The 21,993-nt window shown below is 42.5% G+C and overlaps 1 protein-coding gene across 1 annotated transcript in view; it reads left to right on the top strand.

Annotated features, from left to right (window-relative positions):
• The first annotated feature begins 12,135 nt into the window (after nt 1-12,135).
• Nucleotides 12,136-21,993, top strand: part of tmem132e (transmembrane protein 132E) — a 449,773-nt gene continuing 439,915 nt past the window's right edge. Inside the window, exon 1 of the mRNA XM_065962848.1 lies at nt 12,136-13,313. Coding sequence (XP_065818920.1) covers nt 13,253-13,313 — 61 coding nt within the window. The 5' untranslated portion in view covers nt 12,136-13,252. The remainder of the gene's footprint in view (nt 13,314-21,993) is intronic.

Genomic DNA, 21,993 nt, shown 5'->3' on the forward strand with positions numbered 1-21,993 from the left:
ATCGTGTGAATCCATATTTTTGTTTCCCACGGGAGAAAGTCTCAAACTTTTCATTGAGTTCCTAAAAAAAGTGACCAGAAATTCGATTCCCCGCTTGACAAGTGGCCTTTAATAAACTTCTGCAGTTATTGCTATATGCTCACAAAATGAGATTAACCAACACATTTATGTCCAGCTGCCTCAAGTACAAACATTAAAGTGTCAGTAATTTCTTCATGCACTAATAAAAAAACAAGTTGACAGAGTTTAACAGCACAAATCTACTCATTGAATCACGGGCAGCTGTTCTCGAAGCGGCTTAACATCATCGAGTGACGCCAAGAAAAATTGTGGGTAATTGTAGAATAAAGTCTTCGACAATCTTAAAAGATTGAGAGGTTTGTTGTGGGACTAAACATGATGTCATCGGAGACATGGATAAGAAAAAACTGGAGCTGTTATCTGAGTCTATAACCTCTGGGATAACGCACTTGTAGCATGCGGGTTACTCTAAAGCTGAATTTAAATAATTATTAGATCAAATTAACAAAAGAAGAAATTAGGTTTCGTCTCTAGGAGCGCATATCCCAACAAAAAACAAACATATGCCATTTTAAATAATAATAATTGTGTTGCAAATTCAATCAAAAAAACGATTTCAATATGACAAAAGAAATGTAGATATTGACGTTCACAACAACACCAAAAAAAAACCGTCCTCTTTCCAAATTGGAAAGGTTATTTTAAGTCCATTTCTTTCTGTGGTCCAGAAGGTTGTTCAGTCCTACCACACTTGTAGGTTGGGGTGAGTTGATGTCAGTTCAGTTAGCTCGCCATCTTGATCATGAGGAATGGTCACATACAAATAAACCTGAGTGCAGAATAATTTAAAGGGGACATATTGTGAAAAATCCTCTTCTACAGTGTTTTTGAATCTGGGTAACCTGAGAGTCTACTGACTCACAACATGTGAAATAAACCCATCCAGTCCTTTGTTTGTGGTCTGCATAAGTCTTACAACACAGAGAAAAATGCTCTGTTTCTAATGTGCTCTCCTTGTGATGTCACAGTGTGATTCTGGTTAAAAAAAAAAATCCCCTCCCCTCCCCTGAATTCTCCACCCATGGACTCCACCCCCAGCCTAGAACAAAGCTTTTGAGCAGGTCGGCCATTTTTATTCTCGCTACAGGAGTGATATCTATGGGGGAAAACTCGGGGGGGGGGGGGGGGGGGGGGGGGGGTCATTACATTTAAAGAGACACACACACCAAAACGGAGCGTTCTGAGAGAGCTGGTTTATACAGGGTCACAAACCTCCTCTGGTGCTTGATTCATGTTATATTTTGACCAAAGCACAGCACAGATGTTTCATTTAGACCACAGGGGGACTGTTTGAAAAGGTGGAGGAGGGGACTGTTTGAAAAGGTGGAGGAGGGGACTGTTTGAAAAGGTGGAGGAGGGGACTGTTTGAAAAGGTGGAGGAGGGGGATAATATGTCCTCTTTAAGACATCTTTCGCCTTGAACAGACACCATCGATTTTCGCCCTGCTGTGCCAGCATGAGTTGGAGCAGAAAGAAGAAGTGACCTTGTGACACGGATGTTTATGATTAGTGTGTTGAGCTCTGATTGGATGACAGATATGAGCAGAGTTCAGGTCAGATTATGGACTGTTGTAAGAAAAAACAGGGAACTGAATGAATAGATAACGAATAAAATGAAAAACAATTTATCATCATTTGTGGAGGTTCACACAGGTCAAGAAAACTAGATGGCTAAATCTAGATCTAGATCTAATTAATTAACCCGGGTTACACTGAAGATTTTATTTGTAATCCTTCAATAAACTGCTTTGTCGTTGCATGAAATCTTTTTTTTCCATTCTGAGAATAACGATCAATTCAATCCACATATGATTCATGGAATAAAAAAAATCATGTCAGCTTCCTCTCCCTGGCAGATTCTCATGTGTTGTTGCCGTGAAACCGCACGTTTCACACAAATGTCACACTGTGCTACAAGGCTGTCGACCGCTTTCTCTCAGTCCTGCAGCAGACGGCACGCTGCGCTCCCCGCTCTAAACTCCAATCCGTGGTGTCTCCTTTGTGTGCAATCTCTAGCAGCTTTGCCATTTTTACTTCCAGGAAAATACAGATCTCCTTCCTTTTTCCCCGCGAGGCCTCCTATAGAGGAACTACGATATGGCCGTGAATCTCAAGCTGTGCCTCGGCCCTGGAGTGTGTGTGAGTGTGTGTGTGTGTCCAAACGGTGGAAAAATGTGAAGCAGAACTAATGTTGGAATTATCTCCTTGAGGGGGAAAAATCAACAGAGTGCTGTCACTGTATCAGGGCGACCAGGTTACAGGTCAGCGAGGCTTCCTTCAGCAAAAGGATGAAAGGAGAAGATGGACAGTATTCACTTCAAACTAATAAAAAACATAACCTCTGCGTCAGTATTTTTTGAGAGCATTGTGATGGCCCTCCCGCCAGCAGGGCCTGGGGATTTTTCTCAGACAAGAAAGCAATTTCTGTATTAGTACATTTGAGATGAAACCAACCTGCTTCATCAGCAACATTATTCAGAATAAAAATCTGCGACTGGAAAAGCAAAAGAAAGCCACTCACTTTAGCTGGAAAATTTGATTATAAAGGAATATTGTTTTCTTATTAATCTGAGTGCATTTACTGGAAGACAGGATTTCAAAGCCATTATAGTGACCATATGGCCGGTTGCAATTCCCCCATTTGGCCCCACCTTTAGATTTGATGTGATTGGGCTTATATCTGAAAGAGCAGGACTCCCTCTCTGGTAGGATCCCTTTTAAAAGTACTCCTCAAAGATTAAAAAGACAGAATATGTAACACCACCTGGAGAAGATCTTAAAACAACGTCGAGCGAGCGAAACCCATTCAGAGGCTGTTTGCCTCATCCTGTCACTGTGGGAGTTTATACCGCTCGCTGAAAAACAAAGCTCAGATCTAAGCCGTGCATTAAATATGAGTGAGAGTGTCAGTATCAAGCCAGCAAGTCTGAAACACTGTGCAGTAGAAACAAGAGGCTCAGTGATGATGGACTGGGCTGATGTTCTTACACAGTGATTGCACTTTCATCTGACTTCACGTCTTCAGTTTGCTTTGATAGTTGTTTTTTTTTACATCTCAAATCTTTGCATTTAATCTCATAAAAATATGTATACTTAGATTTCCTTTAAGCTTTGTCTTTTCAAGTATACACAAACAGAGAGATGATTTGACAAGATGAAAAACGTACATGTGAGCAAAGGTAACCAGAACCTGATGTTAAGCTTCATGGGATCGATGAGCACAGAAGAACATGTGACATGTTCCACATCAATAAATCATAAAGTCTGTCCTGTGTAAATGTGTCTCTGAGTCCTGACTGTCTACAATGAGGGAGAAGCTCGAGTCCCGCTGGCTGTGTTGTTGTCAGAGCCGTGTTTACATGGACGGGACGGCCGGCTCCTCCCCTTGTGTATAAAAGCTGTTTTAGTCAAGAACTAGAGAGAAGAAGAAGAACATACTCACTGATTATTTGGATGTCACTTAAGCATTTTTAGATGGTGGCGGCTGTGGTTCAGTTGGTGGAGTCAGTTGTCTCTCAACCGGAAGGTTGGGGGTCTGATGTGTCCTTGGGCAAGACACTTAATTCTACAATTCTACAATTCACTTAGCAGACGCTTTTATCCAAAGCGACGTACATCAGAGAGTAAGAACAACACAAGCAAGGATCTAGAAAAAAGGGAACAATGTCAGTAAGAGCAAATGATCAGCTTTGAGTCTGATTGGACACACAGGTGCTGACAGGAAGTGACCAGAGGCAAAGCACAACATTGAGGGCAGTTCTTGAGAGCTCTAATCAGTATAGAAACCATCTTATAAGTCGTCGTTATCAAACAAAAACCATCGTCATTACCATCATCATCATCAATAATATGGAGACCATCATCATTAAGTTAGTAGGTATTCATGAAAGAGCTGGGTCTTTAGCTTTTTCTTAAAGGTGCAGAGGGACTCTGCAGATCACATGGAGTTTGGAAGTTCATTCTTAACTTAACCCCAAGTTGCTCCCGCTGCTTCGTCATGGACATATGAACGCCCCAAATTAAAAGGACTTTGAGTAGTCAGAAGACTAGAAAAGAACTTCCCAAATCCCAAGTCCATTCTGTGTGAATTGACATGCAATGGAAGCTACTAGCTAACCAAAGAGCGCTAACAACAGCTTGCTAACAGCAACACAGGCAACAGGAAATTGCAGCTCGAGTAAAGGACAAGTTAGGCTGCTACATAGCCCCCAACTTCCAATCCTAAGAGACATTCCCTCTTTGTGGAGGCTCCTACATTGCTTGGCTTCAGTGCAAAATAAACAACAAGCAAGAGAACAGAAGATCATATCTGAGAAGTTGGACTTCTGACAAAGCTTCTGTATTTGAGTTCTTGCTGATGTATCTTTTAAAACATTCGTTTAACAGGCGCAACACAAGCTGAAGATTCACAGTGTGAGTGCAACAGGTCGTTGTTCTGCGACGACAATGAATCTGATTACTTTGTTTTAGCTCCATGTGCTGATCTCTCTGGGACCTCAGCGCCGCTTTTAATTGTCTGGAAAGATTCCTGCTGTGCACTTACACATGTCGACTTGTTTCCTGTTCCTCAGCAGGTCCTCGAGAGGTTAGAGATGTGTGTGAAATAAGCTAGGAGGAACATGCATATGTATGAGGCGAGACACAGGAAGCCGTGCATATCTTCAAATAATAATGCTGTTAAATTAATAACAGGAGATCCTATGGATTTCTTTTTTCTTTTGGAATTGTAAAGCAGTGCTTTGATGGGCAGGTTCGTATATACCTTAGTGTAATGTTATGTTTCTTACTGCATATATGCACAGAATCACACATTCATGACACAAATACAGGATGTTCTGCAACACACGATGCAGATATATCATTATTTATTCATGTTTGTGGAAGTACAGTAAATATGTAATTTTTTTTCAGTTAAAGAGGATAAGAGGATTTTCTGATCCTGTATGGATAGCGAGCGTCCTTTGCTGCGCAATGCAACGTAATACCCGTACTGGTAGGACACAGAACTTTGTAATCACTCACTCACATTGTTTATACTGAGTCATTGAACACACACACACACACACACACACACACACACACACACACACACACACACACACACACACACACACACACACACACACTGCGTCGTCTCAGCGTGTGTGTCGATCTCATTGTGTGAACAAGGATTCAGATGTTTTGAGATGTTGCTGATGTTGCCTTTTCCACCCTAATTTCATTTTTTTTCACATCTCTTCCCATCAGCTCTGAAATGTTTCAGAGAATAGATGTACCACGCTCTGATAAAAAAAAAAAAAAACAGCCATCACGATCTACGATGTGAAGAGAGAAGCAGAGCTCTCCAACAGAGAAGAGATACATTCAGAAAAGTATTTAGTTCTCACATCATTAGGTTTCTGATTATACAGTCAAAGCGTGGTTGAAGGCAATTATGTTGCTGGAGCATGTGCAGCATTTTAAACTAAAAATGACTTTTAGACGCCTTAAAGCTTGAAGTCATTGCTCAGACTGAACATAAATTAAGAAGTTAAATTTACACTGAAACTTCTCTACATTACACCGCTGTGACTGAAGCACACTGCTGTATTTAATGACCAGTATTAGTGGGTGAAATGCTCCATGACTTGCAAGAATTTGTAACAAAAAGCACATCTGTACAAAGTTCTTGAGTGCTTTTTAGGTCTTTAAAAATAAAATTATTTAAGATTAAACCTTTAAAAAAAATCTCAAGATGAGGGAACTGAATGTACGATGAATGACACTCATGAAATGTTCTTCAGAGAACATCAAAAGTGTCTGAGCACTTCATTATCATATCACACTATCACAGTGAGTTCTGCCATAGAGCTTATAACTCTGTGCACGTTTCCTATTCTCCACAAGGAAAGAAAGAAAGAAAGAAAGGAAGCTGAGAAAATTACATTCATACATGAAGAGATACGATTTGCTTCTAAAGTTACAATAAAAAACGACTGCTGGAGATGAAATATCATCAGATTTTTAAATAAAAATGCCAATATTTGGGGCGCATGTGTGAAGTCTGTGGTCCTCACAGGACATCCAAGTAAAATGCATCAAATCATTATCAGTCATGTCATACCTGCAGCAGTCTGGGCTCATCCTGCCCGCCGGCTGCTAGTTCAGTGGGGATCCAGAGTCTGCTCCTTCACCTACCTGCCTGCTGCTGCTGCGCGGCGGCTCAGGTGTTCAAACTGGAAAATTGCATCTGACTTGATTTGCATAAGTGGTGTTGATAAATTAGCTGCTAAAGCGTGTGAAAGCTGCTCTCGTTGCGTTTCCGAGGCTTGGTGGGACTTATCGGGCTTGTTAGCCTCTTCTGGCAAGACAATGAGATCTGCAGGGTTCTGCATGACAAACAAGGCGACGAGGAAGGGAATATTAAAAACTGCTTGACACAGGACATTAATGTGAACGTGCTTTGCTGTGTTGTTAACCTGCCTGTCATAGCTGCAGGAAAATAAAGATGAAGCAAAACACGAAACAGAACCGTCTTCTAAAGCCTTTTTCATGTCAGACATTTTGACATGAGGAAGCAGGAAGGCACAAGTGCAATCCCGGGTAAACCTTGGGCGACCTTGTCACTGAGTATTGCGGGGTCAGCAGTGTGCTCAGCTGGTACATTAATGGACCAGAGCCACTGACAACCAATGTTATGATAATGCTTTAAAGGATTCATTTGGGGTTAATGTCTTTTAGTGTTAGGTGAGGTTAGTAGACTGAAGAAGCAGGGTCATTGCTGACGTTACACCTGGGGGGGTTGGGGGGGGTTTCTGATTCATCAGCCTTCATTAGCTCCACCTGCAGATATGTGGGGTGTGCATTAAGAGGAATGGACGCCATGTGGAAGAAGCCATGAGGTAGGGCTGGAAATCTTAGGGTGTCTCACGATTCGATTTAGATTTTTTGGGTTTACGATTTTAATCAGAATCGATTTTTGAATCACAACGATTCTGGATTCATCGATCCATGGATTCAAAGTTTATTTATGAATTAGTAGCCTCCATAATTCAGCGTCTACTCCGGTAATCTGTGAGACTGGCTGAATTTCTTTTAACTGAATTAAAAGGTTAGCATTAGCACTTAGAAGGGAGTGACTGATTAGCCAATTTTTAATTTTTTGGAAGTTATGAATCGATTTTTTTTTTTTTTTTACATAAATCCATTTTTTTCCCACCTCTACCAAGAGGCGGGACAAATAAGAGTTAACCTTATTGGTTTCTGCACACATCACCACGCCTTTTTTACCTGAACATCTAATGACTGAGTGCGGGGTGGCCAAGGAGGCCGAAACTTTCATTTTCTGTCCGAGTGAGCTGGCTGAGACATGAACAAAGTTACCTGGTGGCATGAAATCCACACATGCATCACACACACACAGGAATGTGTGAGACTCTTTAAATGTTTAAAAAGGAATTGTGGGACGGCATTATCTCATCTCTTTGGTAAAGGATGCTCCAGTGTATCCTATTCTAAAGGAGGTTATAAAGGAAGCATTGACCCACCTTTCCTTAACTTTTGGAGAATTCAAACGGCTCTTATCATGGCCGTCAGTTAGATGCTTCCGGGGTCATTTCACTCAAGTTGGGAGGAGTGCAATCAAGTGGAGGGAAACACACGAGGAGCAGGATGTAAAATTAGACATCAAACACCGCGGGGAAGAAGAACTACAAACTGAAGCAGGAAACACTCAAGACTAAACAAAGATGTAAGGAGGAGGGGACACACAAAAACTACAAGAACACAAGGATGAATGTCAAAACTACTTTCAGGCTAAAGACCTGCAGCAGCCAGCGGCTTTAGTCGTGCAGCCAAGACCCCCGCTGAGCCTTGAAGTATCAGAGCAGGACCACACGGGGGGGGGGGAGGGGGTTCTCTGATGCTATTATCACTGTTCAGCCCTCCAGAGGCATCATGGGCTCTTAAATGCAACACTGAAAAAAGAAAAGAAAATGAGGCTTGCCCCCTTGAGAACTGTTTAGTGTTCACCTCCTCCCATCTTGTAATTGCTCGTACAGACGATAACGTGCCGTGTCTTTAAAGCAGTGGTACAGCGAGCATGCAGCACGGAGGAGATTAGACCCCTGGGCTGACTTAGAGGCATGCTTAGACGATTACTACAGCTGATCCGTAACATGTCAGTAAGACTTCCAGGAGGAAGTTGTTGAGATTCTTCTCATGTTAGAAAAGTCTATCAAAATGTTCTTGTAACTTGAATCACTAAAAACCTCTTTGAGGCTCTTTATAGATAAGATAGATCTAACTCTTTTTCTTTAAATGCTGACATCACTGTTTAAATGGGCCGACCCCCCTTTTTCAGGAAGCAAATACATCACCCAAACACAGAAACACCTGTGCATTGCATCCCTGAGGTGCCAGACAACCTTCGCAATAAGTATAAAAATATCTCATAAAACAAACCATACTTGAGAACAAAAACAAAATACACAACATCAATAAACCATTAAATATTATAAAATAGATTTCATAAGGGTTGAGATGATTTCTCAAAAATATCTTTTGGTTTCATTAATGCTCAAAAGGCAGCAGTCTTAGATTGTCCCACTGCCCAGTACAATGTTTTCTGCTCTCTCTATATTTTTTTAAAGCACAGCACTTGAATAAAAAAAAAGAATCTGAGATGCCAGCACTTTCTTTCTGTTACGTCCTTCATCCATAAGAGTGAAATTTAAAGACATTTGACAAAAACGATAAGCAGAAAATTAAACAGGAGTCATAACTTAAAGGTACAGCAGAACAAAACATTTAACATTTAACATTTAAGTCACATTTATAGCGCTTTCAAACATAAATAAAAATGTCCAAAAGTTCATACCTAAGGCTGTATAAGGACCATAAACCAACATTTTTATTTGGGTGCAACAATAGGTGTTTTCATACCAAACAGTTCCAGGGACTTTTTGATGATTACATTGCATATTAATAAACATTTCTGTTAATATGCCAGAGTTAGCCAAAAGGCTCATTTTCATCTGTTGTCCCAGGCCAGATTTTATAAAAGGTTCCCTAAAAAAACAAATTCAAACATCGCTTAAAGCTACAAAAATAGAAATATCATGACAGTAATTAAGCAGACAGGTGAGCAGCCACAGGTGAAAATACATAAACCATGCAGGATACACATAAAGCAGCATTTGGTTAATATAAAAAATGTATCTCATGCAGGACAGACGTGGAGCAGCAGACATAACAATGTACTGAAAAAAAAAAACAAGTATTAGTAAAAGCACGTATCCAATAACCTACTAAAGTAAATGTAATGTGCACACAACAAGACAACATGTAACACTATATACAATAAACATCAGATTACACAAGGCCACATAAAAAACATTAAGTGAGTTATATCTGAAGCTCAACAGACAACTAACACGCAGGCCACATTCATTAAAAAAACAGGACACTCCATGGTACCAACTCTGAAGCAGGAGCTAAAAAGGTTCCTCTAAACGGAGTTCTAGGAACTCAAATAGTTCATAGTTCCTGTGGTGAGGAATCAATAAAAGGGGGGTTCCAACAAACAGTTCCTAGAACTATGAAAAAGTTCCTGCAGTCCGAAAACGCAACGCTTGCTGTTCTTGCGCGCTGCAGGACAGTTACAACATTTTCTACCTGAGCGTCACCTGTGCGTCACCTGAGCGTCACCTGAGCGCGTCCAATAGGAGGGTAGCTCAGATCATAAAAAACGGTGTCTCACTTTCCTGAGCTCTAGTTTAAAGACATACCGGGACATCGGCATGAAACAGTTTTGAGCCCTGAGGATTTCATCACCCTCTTTTTCTTCTGCTGCACGTCGCCCTCTCCGTCGCCCTCTCCGTCACCCTCTCCGTCGCCCTCTCTGCAGCAGAAGAAAAAAAGCCGGGGCCTTTTTTCTCAGTAGTGGACACATAGGCCGAAGATACTTTGCAGAGTATTGTTTCGGTCACCTAGCAACGCATGCTGTTGGTTTTCGCTCTGCGCCCTACTCCGTCCAATCTGAAAGGCCCCTTCACGCCCTTTACATAAGTATACCCCCGTCATGTATGGATATAACCCTAATGGAACATCTACATAATGACACTTAGATATATCAGCCAGCAGCATTAGTATTCAATTTGTGAGAAGGAGCACTATGCTAGATAATTGACCTATTTTAACCTAGTTTAACCTCATTATTACCGGCCCATGTGATGGCAGACACTTTGCATGACCTGAGAGAAACCGTGTAGGTGTTCTGGTCAGGTTAAAGATGGCTCCCAGCACTGACTGATCCAGCATGCACAGATACAAGAGAAGGAGCGCAGCCATTGTCCATTTAATAAACAGCACATGTTTAATGTTTAATAATGCTCTGGATTCAACATTTATCTTGTGTAGTGTGCTGAAGCTGTAACTAAAAGGTAGACAAGTGAGTGTGTGTGTGTGTGTGTGTGTGTGTGTGTTTCAAATCTTCACCTCTAAACCAAACAAAGACCTCCAGGACTCCGGGGGGGCTCGGCTCTTCCTCCGGTAGGTTCTTTTCTGATGAGGAGGGGGCAGGGTAGGCCTTTCACGTGATTAATTTTGGTCCGTGATGCCCGGTTTGAGTTTCATCAAGTTAGCAGGAATTAATGTGGACTAGCCCGGAAGGAAGCTGTCTGGATTTCAAAGTAAAAGCCTGAAAACGTTATTCTAAACCCAACAGGAAAGTAGTGTAATATTCATACTGAATGTAAAGGAATGTTTAAAGGAATATGAGCTGAGGTTTTAAATGCATACGGAAACCCTGAAGCACACATACATCCATGTATTTTTTTAATCATCAATCATGATCAGAGGTGTTGCTTCTCAACAGGCAAGACAGGCAACAGCTCGGGACTGACCATCTTTAAACGATAGCTTAGAATGTGCAAATTTTACAATGACAGTAGGAAACCTAAGGGGGCCAAATCTGACAGTGCTCAATGTTGTTGCACTGCGAAGTGTTCCAATAATCCTGTGAAAATGTACATTGGTCACTTAAAGTCGCCGTTGGTGTCAGATTATTTTTAACATAATGACGATGTATGCTGGTCGGAGGGGCTCGCAGTAAAATGGCCACTGATCAGGATATTGAGTTAATCAAGAAATTAGCTCAATGTCACAGCAAAACCTGCGTTATTCTCACGTGATACTGGGGTAAATAAATCGGGATCTCGAGAAAACAACCAAAATTTACTTGTAACTAAGGGAGCAGATTTAGCAAAATAAAATGTATGGATTAATGTCTGCTCAGGGCTTCCATAGATCTCGTCCAAACATGATTCAAATTAAATGTTTGGATTCAGAAAGGAGGCCTCAGACTTCCCAGCACCTGGAGGCCACAAGTGAAAATATATTATTAAGAAGTTACAGGGCTCTCAAACTCAAAGTGAATACTGCTTTTACTATTTTGGGCGAACTGGAAGAAGCTTCAGGCGATATGCGTCATTTGCTCACATAAAGTGACAGTAGAGTCATTTTCAGTGTGTCGCTTCAGTGAGTTTATTTTGTTTTTAAATTGTATTTTCCTGCAACTGACCGGCACCTGAGAACGTAGGTGGGCTGTGCACAGGGTGTCCTGTTGGTGGTTTATGTCAAAGTGAATACTGCTGCTTATATTTCTGTCTACATTATGCACTAACTGATCTTATACTCAATTAATTATGCTTTAAATTACAAAAGTGCCTTAAGGTATTTTTTTTTTTGCTTCTACAGATTTCAAAAACCTTAGTAAATACATGAAAACACACTTCAAATAAACTATAGATTTAACAATTTAAATGATGATCATATAAAATAGATAATAGTTACATGTTGGAAATAATAGACCTTTAACTATCAGTGTTATTTATACAAATTCCGATTTCATTCAGATGTCCTACATACTGAAAGTTGTGTTTATTTTATGTAACTTTTCTGTTTCTGCAACAAATGTTGCGTGTTTATCCGTTTTTATTTTGAAAATATTGACCGGAAACGCGTTTTTCAACTTGTAGGTGGCTTCACGTACTCGAGCTGCGTCTGTGTGTTCATTTTAAGGTGAGCACGTTTAGTTTGGAGCGGAGTTAAAAAGCCGGACAGAGACGGCGCGTCACGCAGGTGAAGTGTAATCAGGCAGGTGTGGATTCGAACACAACAAACCGGAGAGTTGGTGGGACTTGGCTGTGAGTCAGACTCCCGGTAAAGCGGCACCGGAGATGCCCCGCTCCGGTTTTCTGGCGTGACATGACAAAGTGAACACGGAATAAGAAAGTGTCAGGAGTTTTTTTGTGCGTGTCTGAAGCTTGCGTGGTAATTCCCATTTGCGTGGACTATTTCCGAGACCTGCGCGGGTTCTGTTCTGCAAACCGGGGGACCCTTTTCTGGCATGTCTCGCCGTTTCCAGCCCAGAATGTTGATCCTCTCTCTCTTTCTGTGGATTTCAAATGAAACCGGAGAGAAGTCAGTGACAGCTTGAAGCAGCGCGCTGCAGATCCGCCGGATTGCCTTTTTTTCCTCTCGCCCCTTCTCCCTCCATCCATGATTTACGCAAGGAATTTCATCTCTGAATTCTTAATTGGCGGCAAACACAGACTAAATCTACTGGTGTTTTCTCCTCTCAGTGTTATTTCACGAGTCTAGCCCTGGTTTTGGGTGGTAGAGGCACGCAGGATCCGTGTGTTTTTCGGCCAGGGCGCGCGTCATCTCTCCACTGATGCCCCATTGATTTATGATTTTTTGGGGGGGCTTCGCGCACGGACTTGGATGCGTTTCAGGGGGACACTGGGTTTCACCGCCTCCCTCAGTTGGACAATTCGGAGCTGGATACTTGTAACTTTCTTCCCACATATGGAAAAATCTCCTTTTTTTGCCTGGAGAGGACGCAGGTTTGTCCGTGCCTTTTGGATTGTCGCTCCTTAAAAACACACAAGAGAGACTGAAGCTGGACTGTAGATTTGTTCTCTGAGGCATCGCACATTTTGTCCCGCACATATCTGTGCACACACATATACATCTATTGCGCATTATCCAACTTAAGGACCCATCGGACAGAACTGCAACAGCATCGTGTGGAGGCTTACCACCTGCACTGAGGGGTTTTATTTCTCCACCATCGGGGCGCTACTGGAACAACTGGGATTTAAACATCCGCCTGCTGGGATTTCTAACCATGTCAGGTGTACGGGATTGCAGATGGACTCTCCTCATCTGTGTGGCGGCGCTTTCATATGGTGAGTGGGGCCCCCCCCTCCTCGTCCTCCGCTCCTAACCTCCCACATTGCCCCCCCCCCCCCCCCCCCCCCACCTCTACTTTCGCTCGAGCAGGCTGTCAGGAGCATAATTGTGTTGCATAGAAAAGTGATGTTGCCAAATTTCTGCAACATGCATTTGCAGAGGTTGCTGCATGATCTGATTGGTCATATTTTGGATGATTGACACACACACACACACACACACACACACACACACACACACACACACACACACACACACACACACACACACACACACACACACACACATCCTAAATCCTCTTGTAACTCAGTCTCTACAACTGTCTCATAAAGAAGCTGCCAGCCCCTGCAGGAGCGTTTTGGCACTTAAAAAAAAAAAAAAAATTCCTTTAAGGAGACTTTGAGATCAACATTTGGATTTGCAGATGTGATTTAAGTTGCTGCAGGATACATTCAGATGTCTGAATAATGACGACAACTACCTTTAATTTTTAGAGCAAACTTCAAAATCCAATATACAGAGTGTTCCACAAAGGCAGCAAATAGGATGCTATATCAATATGCAAAGATATTTGAGAAATACAAATATATAAAATGCAATTTTTAGATAATTAAATCATGCATGATATAAATTCTACAGAGGGCAACAAGGTGATGCTCAAACTCACAATCCAGCACCACAGGCACCCAAGAGGAATCTTTATTTTTTCCTTCTGTGTGGGACAGATAAGATCGGAGCGGAAACACTCATCTTACATCACGTCACAGCTGCTCACTTGTGAGAAGGACAGACAGACTTACAGCATATTACACAACTGTCTACCATCTCCTCTGGCTTTCTTCTTCTTCTTCTTCTCTCTGTGTGTGTGTGTGTGTGTGTGTGTGTGTGTGTGTGTGTGTGTGTGTGTGTGTGTGTGTGTGTGTGTGTGTGTGTGTGTGTGTGTGTGTGTGTGTGTGTGTGTGTGCAAAGTCGCCTCTTACACAACAGATAACGCCACACTTTGTCCTCCATGGAGTGACGTGTGCGACGGCAAAGTGTACCAAATTCCAAACATGTCAAAGATGATTTTCTGACATGTCCTGGTGATCTGGTTGGACTCTGAAACGATAATCCTGCTTTAATATCAGAAACTCCTCTTGAGTGATGCAGCAGCACAAGAACACTGTATCCAGCTGAAATCACTGTGTGACATTGCAAAGCTCTGGTTAAAGGAGTAGTTCAGGTTTTTAGATGTGGGGTTGCAGTAGCCAGGCTAAAATGTCATTTAGCAACTTTAAAAAGTCAAAGTTAAAAACCAGAAAACGTCTCAACATTTTTAGGGCTGAGCTGCATGTGTGTGCGTAAATGGCAGACTTCTTCACCCCGACTTTACCTGGAGTTTTTTCCAGCCGGCCCTCGAGTGAATTTTTCAGTGTGAAGCCGGGGTTAGGCGGTGTGTGAAAACAGCAGTAAACAACTAAACAAACCCTTCTGACATCTCTCCTCCGAGGGCATCCTATATGAGATCAGCTGTTCATGTTAACACCTCAGGGAATAGACGGCAAATACACAAAAAGATAGTCTCTGTGTAAGAAATGGGAGTGTGTAGGGTTAATGTTTGGTGCAGCACAGCGCAGACAGTTAATCTATAAAGACGTTGACGAGGAAAGATGTCAGATGTTTAAAAAAATGCATCAGCTTTGAAATCTTCAAAGAAAATGAAGGTTAAACTTGGGTCAGTTTGTTGAGATGTACAGCAGGGTGAAGTGATCAAAATGTAAAAAAACATGCACATTAACTGATGTTGGTTTGTAGTTTAGGACTTCTTTCTTTTAAAGATTTCTTTGAACCAAAGCGTTGCGTCGCTTAGCGTCTGTGTTTGTACTCAAAATGCCGTCTGATGCCGAGTGAACGAGGATCAGAGGGGCAGCTGGACTTTTAGATTAAGGTGGTCTAACTGGGGCACAGACTTCTGCAGGGGTGGCATGAAGTTTGTATGCCCACACACACACACACACACACACACACACACACACACACACACACACACACACACACACACACACACACACACACACACACACACACACTCAAAGAAGCTTCTTGAACGTTCTTAAAGGTTACCTATGTGATTTTTTTGATCCAGCAGATGTCGCCCTTGAGCTCCAACATGAAACCAAAACAACTCGCGCTGCATTATTGTGTTAGCATGCTAATGCTAGCGATCTTTATTATGCTGGTATCTTCACACTGCATGTAAATTTACCTGAAATGAGCGTGATCTAGAAACACAGTTAAGCAGTGAGTACAGTATGTTATTCTTCTTTTCCTGGCGATGTAAACAAAGTGAAGATAGGACTCTGAAAACTCAGAAAGCATCACAGACAGTGGGACTCGGGTGTTACACTCATTGTAGACAGTCATGACTCACAGAGTTCTTTTCAGAGGAGATACTTGATTTCTACATTTAAGTGTGAAAAATCACAGATAAAGACTTTAAAGTCTCAAAAGAAGATTTATGTCTACAGTGATAATTCAGAAAAATGAAATTTGCCACATTGTGATGGAAGGAAGGCGACAAGGAGCCTGCAACTCAGCCCAGATTGATTGTAACATAAGTCCAGTGTCTGGCATGTCTGTCCCTCTATGTATAGGATTTTGGGGTCCCGAATTCAGATTTCTGGATCCGCCCCCGTCTGACTCTCCATCTACTGCAGACACACAGTTTAGTTTTAAATTTCTCACAAAACCCGACTTTGCAAAAGTCTGAGCTCTCCCTTTAAGATCACTGCTAACAGGCTGTTTGTTTATTCATGGGGACATATTTAATTTTTGGACTCATGGAGGATGAATCTTGGATGTAAGAAAGCTGCAGTGTTCCCCCCCCCCCCCCCCCCCCCCCCATATTTACTGCATAACCATCCTTTGCATCCATATCGTCTTCCCTCTCCTACTCATTTTCTCTTAAGTCTCGCCTCAATTTCATTACCGCACAAAAGAAAAACCGCCTACGTGTGCACTGGAGAACATACTCTCCTTGATGGCTTTACTTCTTCTCCGAGGCTCTGCGAGTGGTCGAGTGTGCTCTGCACCGCTCTGCCTACACAAAATCCCACCGCAAACGCCTGTGGTCAGCCGTTGCTTAGTGCGGGGGGGGGATATCCACCTTCCTTCCTGGACAATGGAGGCGCTGCTGTCAGAAGTAATTGCAGTTACAGATTTGGCGCATGGCCGGCTGCCCCCCCCCGAGGAGGGTTTCAGAGTCTCTTGGCCTCAAAGACCTCGAGTTCCACACATACTCAGACTTCTGTGTGCGCACACACACACACACACACACACACAGAAGCCTCGCAGCAGTTTAAAGCTCTCTCTCCTTGTCACACTCATATGCTAAGTAAACAAATTTGTTAGAATACCTCAGGAGGAAAGCGGTGGACTTGCTGGATGAAGAGCTAAGCAGACAAATCCCCAGGTGTGAAACAGCAGTAAGAGCGGCTCTGGGGAAAATCCAACACTCTGATGAATCTATTATTTCTTAAACTTTTCCACCTCTGATTAATATTTATATACATTTAAGCCTTCATGCTAACAAGCTAAGCATTCAGATCTCTGCAGGGTCCGGTTATATAACAACCTCACAGGTTAGCTTAGCGAGGAATAGCGCTGCTCCTCCAGTTTGAATGTGATTCAGTTATTTGATTTATTTTTGATGCTGAAAGGGAAATCCACCTTTCCTCTCTTTCAACCGTCCTCCTCCTCCGCACAGAGGTCAGAGGTCAGGTGCAGATCGGCATTCCTGGAGCTGATAGGGGATTAAGATTTTTCAAGGACACACCTCAGTCCGATGTGAGAGAACGTTTGAAGATGAGTTTTCTGGTTAATCATTGTGCTGTGATGTGTCTCACTGAGAATAAAAATAGAGGAGGAATTAAGGACCTTAAACGTATAATATGTCGAAAGGTTGTCAATATTTTTACTTTCATGCTTTTGATTCCAGTCATGGCGTTAATCCCGAGGTGCTGTGAGAGAAAGAGAGACAGCAGCGAGCGGCGGTCAAATTCAGAGGTCGTCGTTTGAGCGTCTAGATCGCACAAATACATTTAAACACAACGTTTAAACCGGGGTGGAGGGAGAGTGGGGAATGACATGCGGGAAAGGACCCACAGACGTTGGATTTGAAAACTGGACGCCCGCTTGGAGGCTATAGCCAGTGGCGATTCTAGAGTCTGTTGGGGCTCTAGGCAAAAATGAATTGGGCAGGGGGGGCGGCGGCGCTCCAACCAGCGTTCACCACCATCACGTCTGCCAGCCAACGCTTACTACTCCTCCTATTCTCTCCTAAAGACGGATAATTCCTCCTGACAAACTTTGGTTTTCACATCAACAATGCATGTGACACTGCAACGAGAGAGAGAGCGATGTCAGATGGGGCCCCCTTAGGTGGGTTTACGACTGTCATTGCAAAATTTGAACATGCAAGATTCAAGATTCAAAATGTTTATTGTCATGTGCACAGTAGGAAACATGTTTCCCTGTGCAATGAAATTCGTTCTTTGTTGTCCACAATGAATGCCAACAATAAAATATTAAAATTAAACATAGCCAAATAATAATAAAAACAATAATAATATCCAAATATACAAAAAATAAGGCATATTTGTGCTGCTGCTTTGGTTTAAGTTTGTGAGCTCTCAGGAGCCCCCTACTGGTCTGGGAGACCAATCAGTGCCTCTGTAAATGGGGCGCGACCAAAACGCTAGGCCTTCAGCGCCCGCCATGTTTTATTTTAAGAGTCAAAACATGTCACTCACTGCCAGTCTCTTCTGATATCTGTTAATGTGCCAATTATTATCACACAGACTGAATCACTCAAAATCAACCGTCAGCAAAAAAAGGTCTCAAATGTGCCAAACAAATTATTTAAAAAAAATGACTTAAAGAAATCCGTTGCTGAATAATGTTCTGTCAGAAGGCTAATCAATAAATCGAGTCATCTCTTCCCCTCCGTAAACATTAACCTTGTGGGAAACAGCGGAGGCACTTCTTCACACAGCCAATTCATATACTCGCCGTCGAGGCAATTATCTGCTTTTATAAAATTGATCATGAGCTCTCGGTCGTGGTTTACCAACCCCCGAGCTCGATCCTTTCCCGGGGGGGGGGGGGGATCTGTAAAAAATGACACGTAGGAAAGAAGATTGCGGTTAACCTGGATGAATTGCTTTCTTGAATAGACGATGACGACCGGTGTTTAAAATCGAAACGCTAGGTGTGGGGAATGCATTGATTGAGTGGCTGTGATTACTGGGAGCGAGTGTCTGCAAGTCAGCTGCAGAGCGCGGCCTGCAGAGCCGTGTTTGCCCAGTCATGGTTTGCATGTTTGTTGGCAGCTTTCCCAGCAGCAGCAGCAGCAGCAGCCTCTCCTTCTCTGACAGAGAGCAGACAAAGCAGCGGTGTGACACGGCCCGCTCTCATGTTCAAACCTAATTGATTTACATGTGGCGAGATGAAGCCTTTCGCTTTGTTGCTGTTGTTTAGGACGGAGCGCTCTGCCCCCTACACATGCATTAGAAACCTCGCTGCCTTTTCCATATGCATCAACACCCCGCGCCTGCAAAATGAGTCAGTGCTGCTGTTTAGTGATTCTGTGTTTGTTCTCTGCCTGTTCTGATGTCAAGATGCCGCATTTCTGTTGATGCACCTGCCACTTTTGTTTGTGTTTCACAATCCGTGAGGCATATGCTTTTTTTATATTTCGCTAGCAGCTCTCGGTTGGTTGATGCTCTTTGTGGCGTTTTGCTGTCAGCGTCAGATAATGATAAACCCATCTGAGTGTGGCACTCTTTCTGCAGGTTTTTATTTCATAATTTTTTGTGACAGATGGGGGCCCAAGGCTAAAACTAATCTCTGCTGTCTAAGTAGAAGGGCAACCACCTACTGGAGACAATAAGGAAAAAAAAAAACGCTGTTACTGGAAAGACGGGTCCTCCTCTTACTCGCAGCCTAGTTCTGTAATTACCCCCACAGGTGGGCCTGTCAGACTGAGGTAATTGATTTTCCTGTTTCTAATTGTTGGGAGCTGAATTTCTTCATTGTCAACGGCGCTCTTTGAAAATCTCTCTCTTCGGAGCTCCGAGCTGTATTTTCTCTCTCGCCCGCCCTGGCCCCGCCTGGCTTGTTGTGGAGTGAATTCTAAGGATGTTTGTCCTTCACCGGCGCTGAAAGGAACCTTTTGTGAAACTCTCGTTTCCCCTCCAGAAGTAGCGATGCTCTGCAAGACCTCTACCCAAAGGCTGCAGGGCTTGTTGGTAGTTCTCGCTGAAAGGACGACTGTTTACAGTGCATTACCCTTTTCTCCAGGCAGACCCTTATATTCATGAAGTGGAAAACACACAAAGATGAAAGCATCCTCCTTGTGTCTGACATGAATGCCTCGAGAAGACGTCGATTTAGCATGTTGAATTAACCGCTCTTCGCTTTTGCAATCGACTAAAAAGCTCCAGTTCTGCAGCGGGAGGATTACGCACAGTAAATAAAACATGCTTTAAAGCTTCTGTGGTTGGCTTCAGACGGCCATTTCTGAGCTGTAGACGATGGTTTGCCTTTTTATTTCCCGTCTCTGTCAATAAAACCTTCACCGACTTATTCAACTCTACTTGCACTGAACCCATTCTGTTGGATGTTTATGGAGCTACTTCAGAAAAGTGTTATTTAAAGAGGACATATTATACCTATTTCCCATTTTTTCAAACAGGCCCCCTGTGGTCTAAATGAAACATCTGTGCTGTGCTTTGGTCAAAATATAACATGAATCAAGCACCAGAGGAGGTTTGTGACCCTGTATAAACCAGCTCTCTCTGAACGCTCCGTTTTGGTGTGTGTGTGTCTCTTTAAATGCAGTGAGCTTCCCCTCACCCCGCCCCTCTCTACTGCTCGGCCGGCTAGTTCAGCTTTCAGCTTCCATGGCAAATCGTCAGCGTGCCCCCTCTGGGAAAAACATGGCTGCCGGAGAAAACACAGGAGGGGTTAGAGGATTTCTTTTTACCAGAATCCCACTGTGACATCACAAGGAGAGCACATTTGAAACAGAGCTTTTTCCTCTGTGTTGTAAGACTTATGCAGACCACAAACAAAGAACTGGATGGGTTTATTTCACATGTTGTGTGTTGTTAGACACTCAGATTACCCAAATATATGTTCAACAACACTGAAGAAGAGGATTTTTCACAATATGTCCCCTTTAAACAGTTTCTGAATTCTTCTACACTTCATGCGTATCATTTTATTTTTCTACAGAGCAAAGTATAGAGACGTCTTTCACCAGGTGTTTCTACTGTTTGTCTCTTAAAATGACACCGAGTCAGAACTCTTGTACCACCTACTTGTCCGTTTTTTATGGTGTTGGAGTTTAATAACATGGCGACAATTATAATGCATTTTAGGACTGAGGCGATCAAGATCCTCTGTTACAGAAATACATTAATCTGCATAATGTTGCAAACCAAAAAAAAAACTCACCACTATCTGACCTCAGTGTGAGAGTGTTTTAGACAAAGCCCCATTGGTGTTCTGTAAATGCTGCAAATTGGAAATGACTTATTAGAGAAGCTGCAAAAGTTAAATCCAAAGAATCCCTTTTCAAAACAGCAGGGGCAGCTTGACAGCCTCCCCTCCCTTCTGTTAAATGTTTTCTCCAAGAAATATGATATAATATAATCTTCTTTTGTCAAGACACAGGCTGTTACGTAACTTGAAATTGAATTTCCAAGCTCTTTCTTAATCGTCCCCGTGTTGGTAATTTGTAAACCGCTGATGTGACCGAACATTACAAAATGTTAAACCAAGGTCCAAGGTCACAATTTAAAGCTCTAACAAAAGGAAATGTGCCAAAAGGAAATCTACATGCAGGTTGAATTCAACATAAATCCAGCCTCTGAAAAGGCAAATATCCAATCATAGTTGAAGATTTTGGCTTGGCTCCTGAGTAGGCCAATTGGACCATTTTGCCACACGGTGAAAGTCAATATAATGAAGACGAGATGGAAAACTGGAAAGTAACTGAGCATGTATGTGCATCACCGCTCGACACTCTGGAGAGTGATGAGGCTTGTTGTAATTCATATAGCGCCCTCTGCTGGTGAAAGGGAACTGGGATTGTGATACAACAAAACACTTTTTGACTGGTGAATGAATCTAGAATCCAGAAATATTGGCACATATCAATCGGCTGATATTATCAACAATCATTATCCGCTTGCCCAGGCTGCAAACTTTCATCACTGGACACAGATATCTCTATAAACTCCCAAACCAACCTTCATGCTTAATGGCAAAACCACAAAACTCTTTTTTAGTGTCGCGTTCGGAGCAAACAAACAAATTACCATGACAAAACAAATTTACTGTGTAAACTCTTTCTCAAGTCCCCCTGCCTGCTCGCTGTGACAACCCGAGTGTGCGCTAACACGTGTTGTTATTTTAGTAGAGCTTTTAAATGAATCTCATTTCATCTAGTTTTCTTACATTTTGAACCTCCTGTGTTTCCTCATTTAGAATAAATGATAGCGTTTCCGCAGCACCTGTTCTTATCTAGTTATTTTTACCTTAGTTTTTGCATTGTGGGATAAGGGTTGGTGGGGAGGGAGTCATGTTGTTGCTGTTTGATTAAATGTTGATGTAAAAGCACTTTGGGATACA

Source organism: Labrus bergylta, chromosome 14, assembly GCF_963930695.1.
Source record: "Labrus bergylta chromosome 14, fLabBer1.1, whole genome shotgun sequence".
In the NCBI taxonomy this organism is placed as follows: Eukaryota; Metazoa; Chordata; class Actinopteri; order Labriformes; family Labridae; genus Labrus; species Labrus bergylta.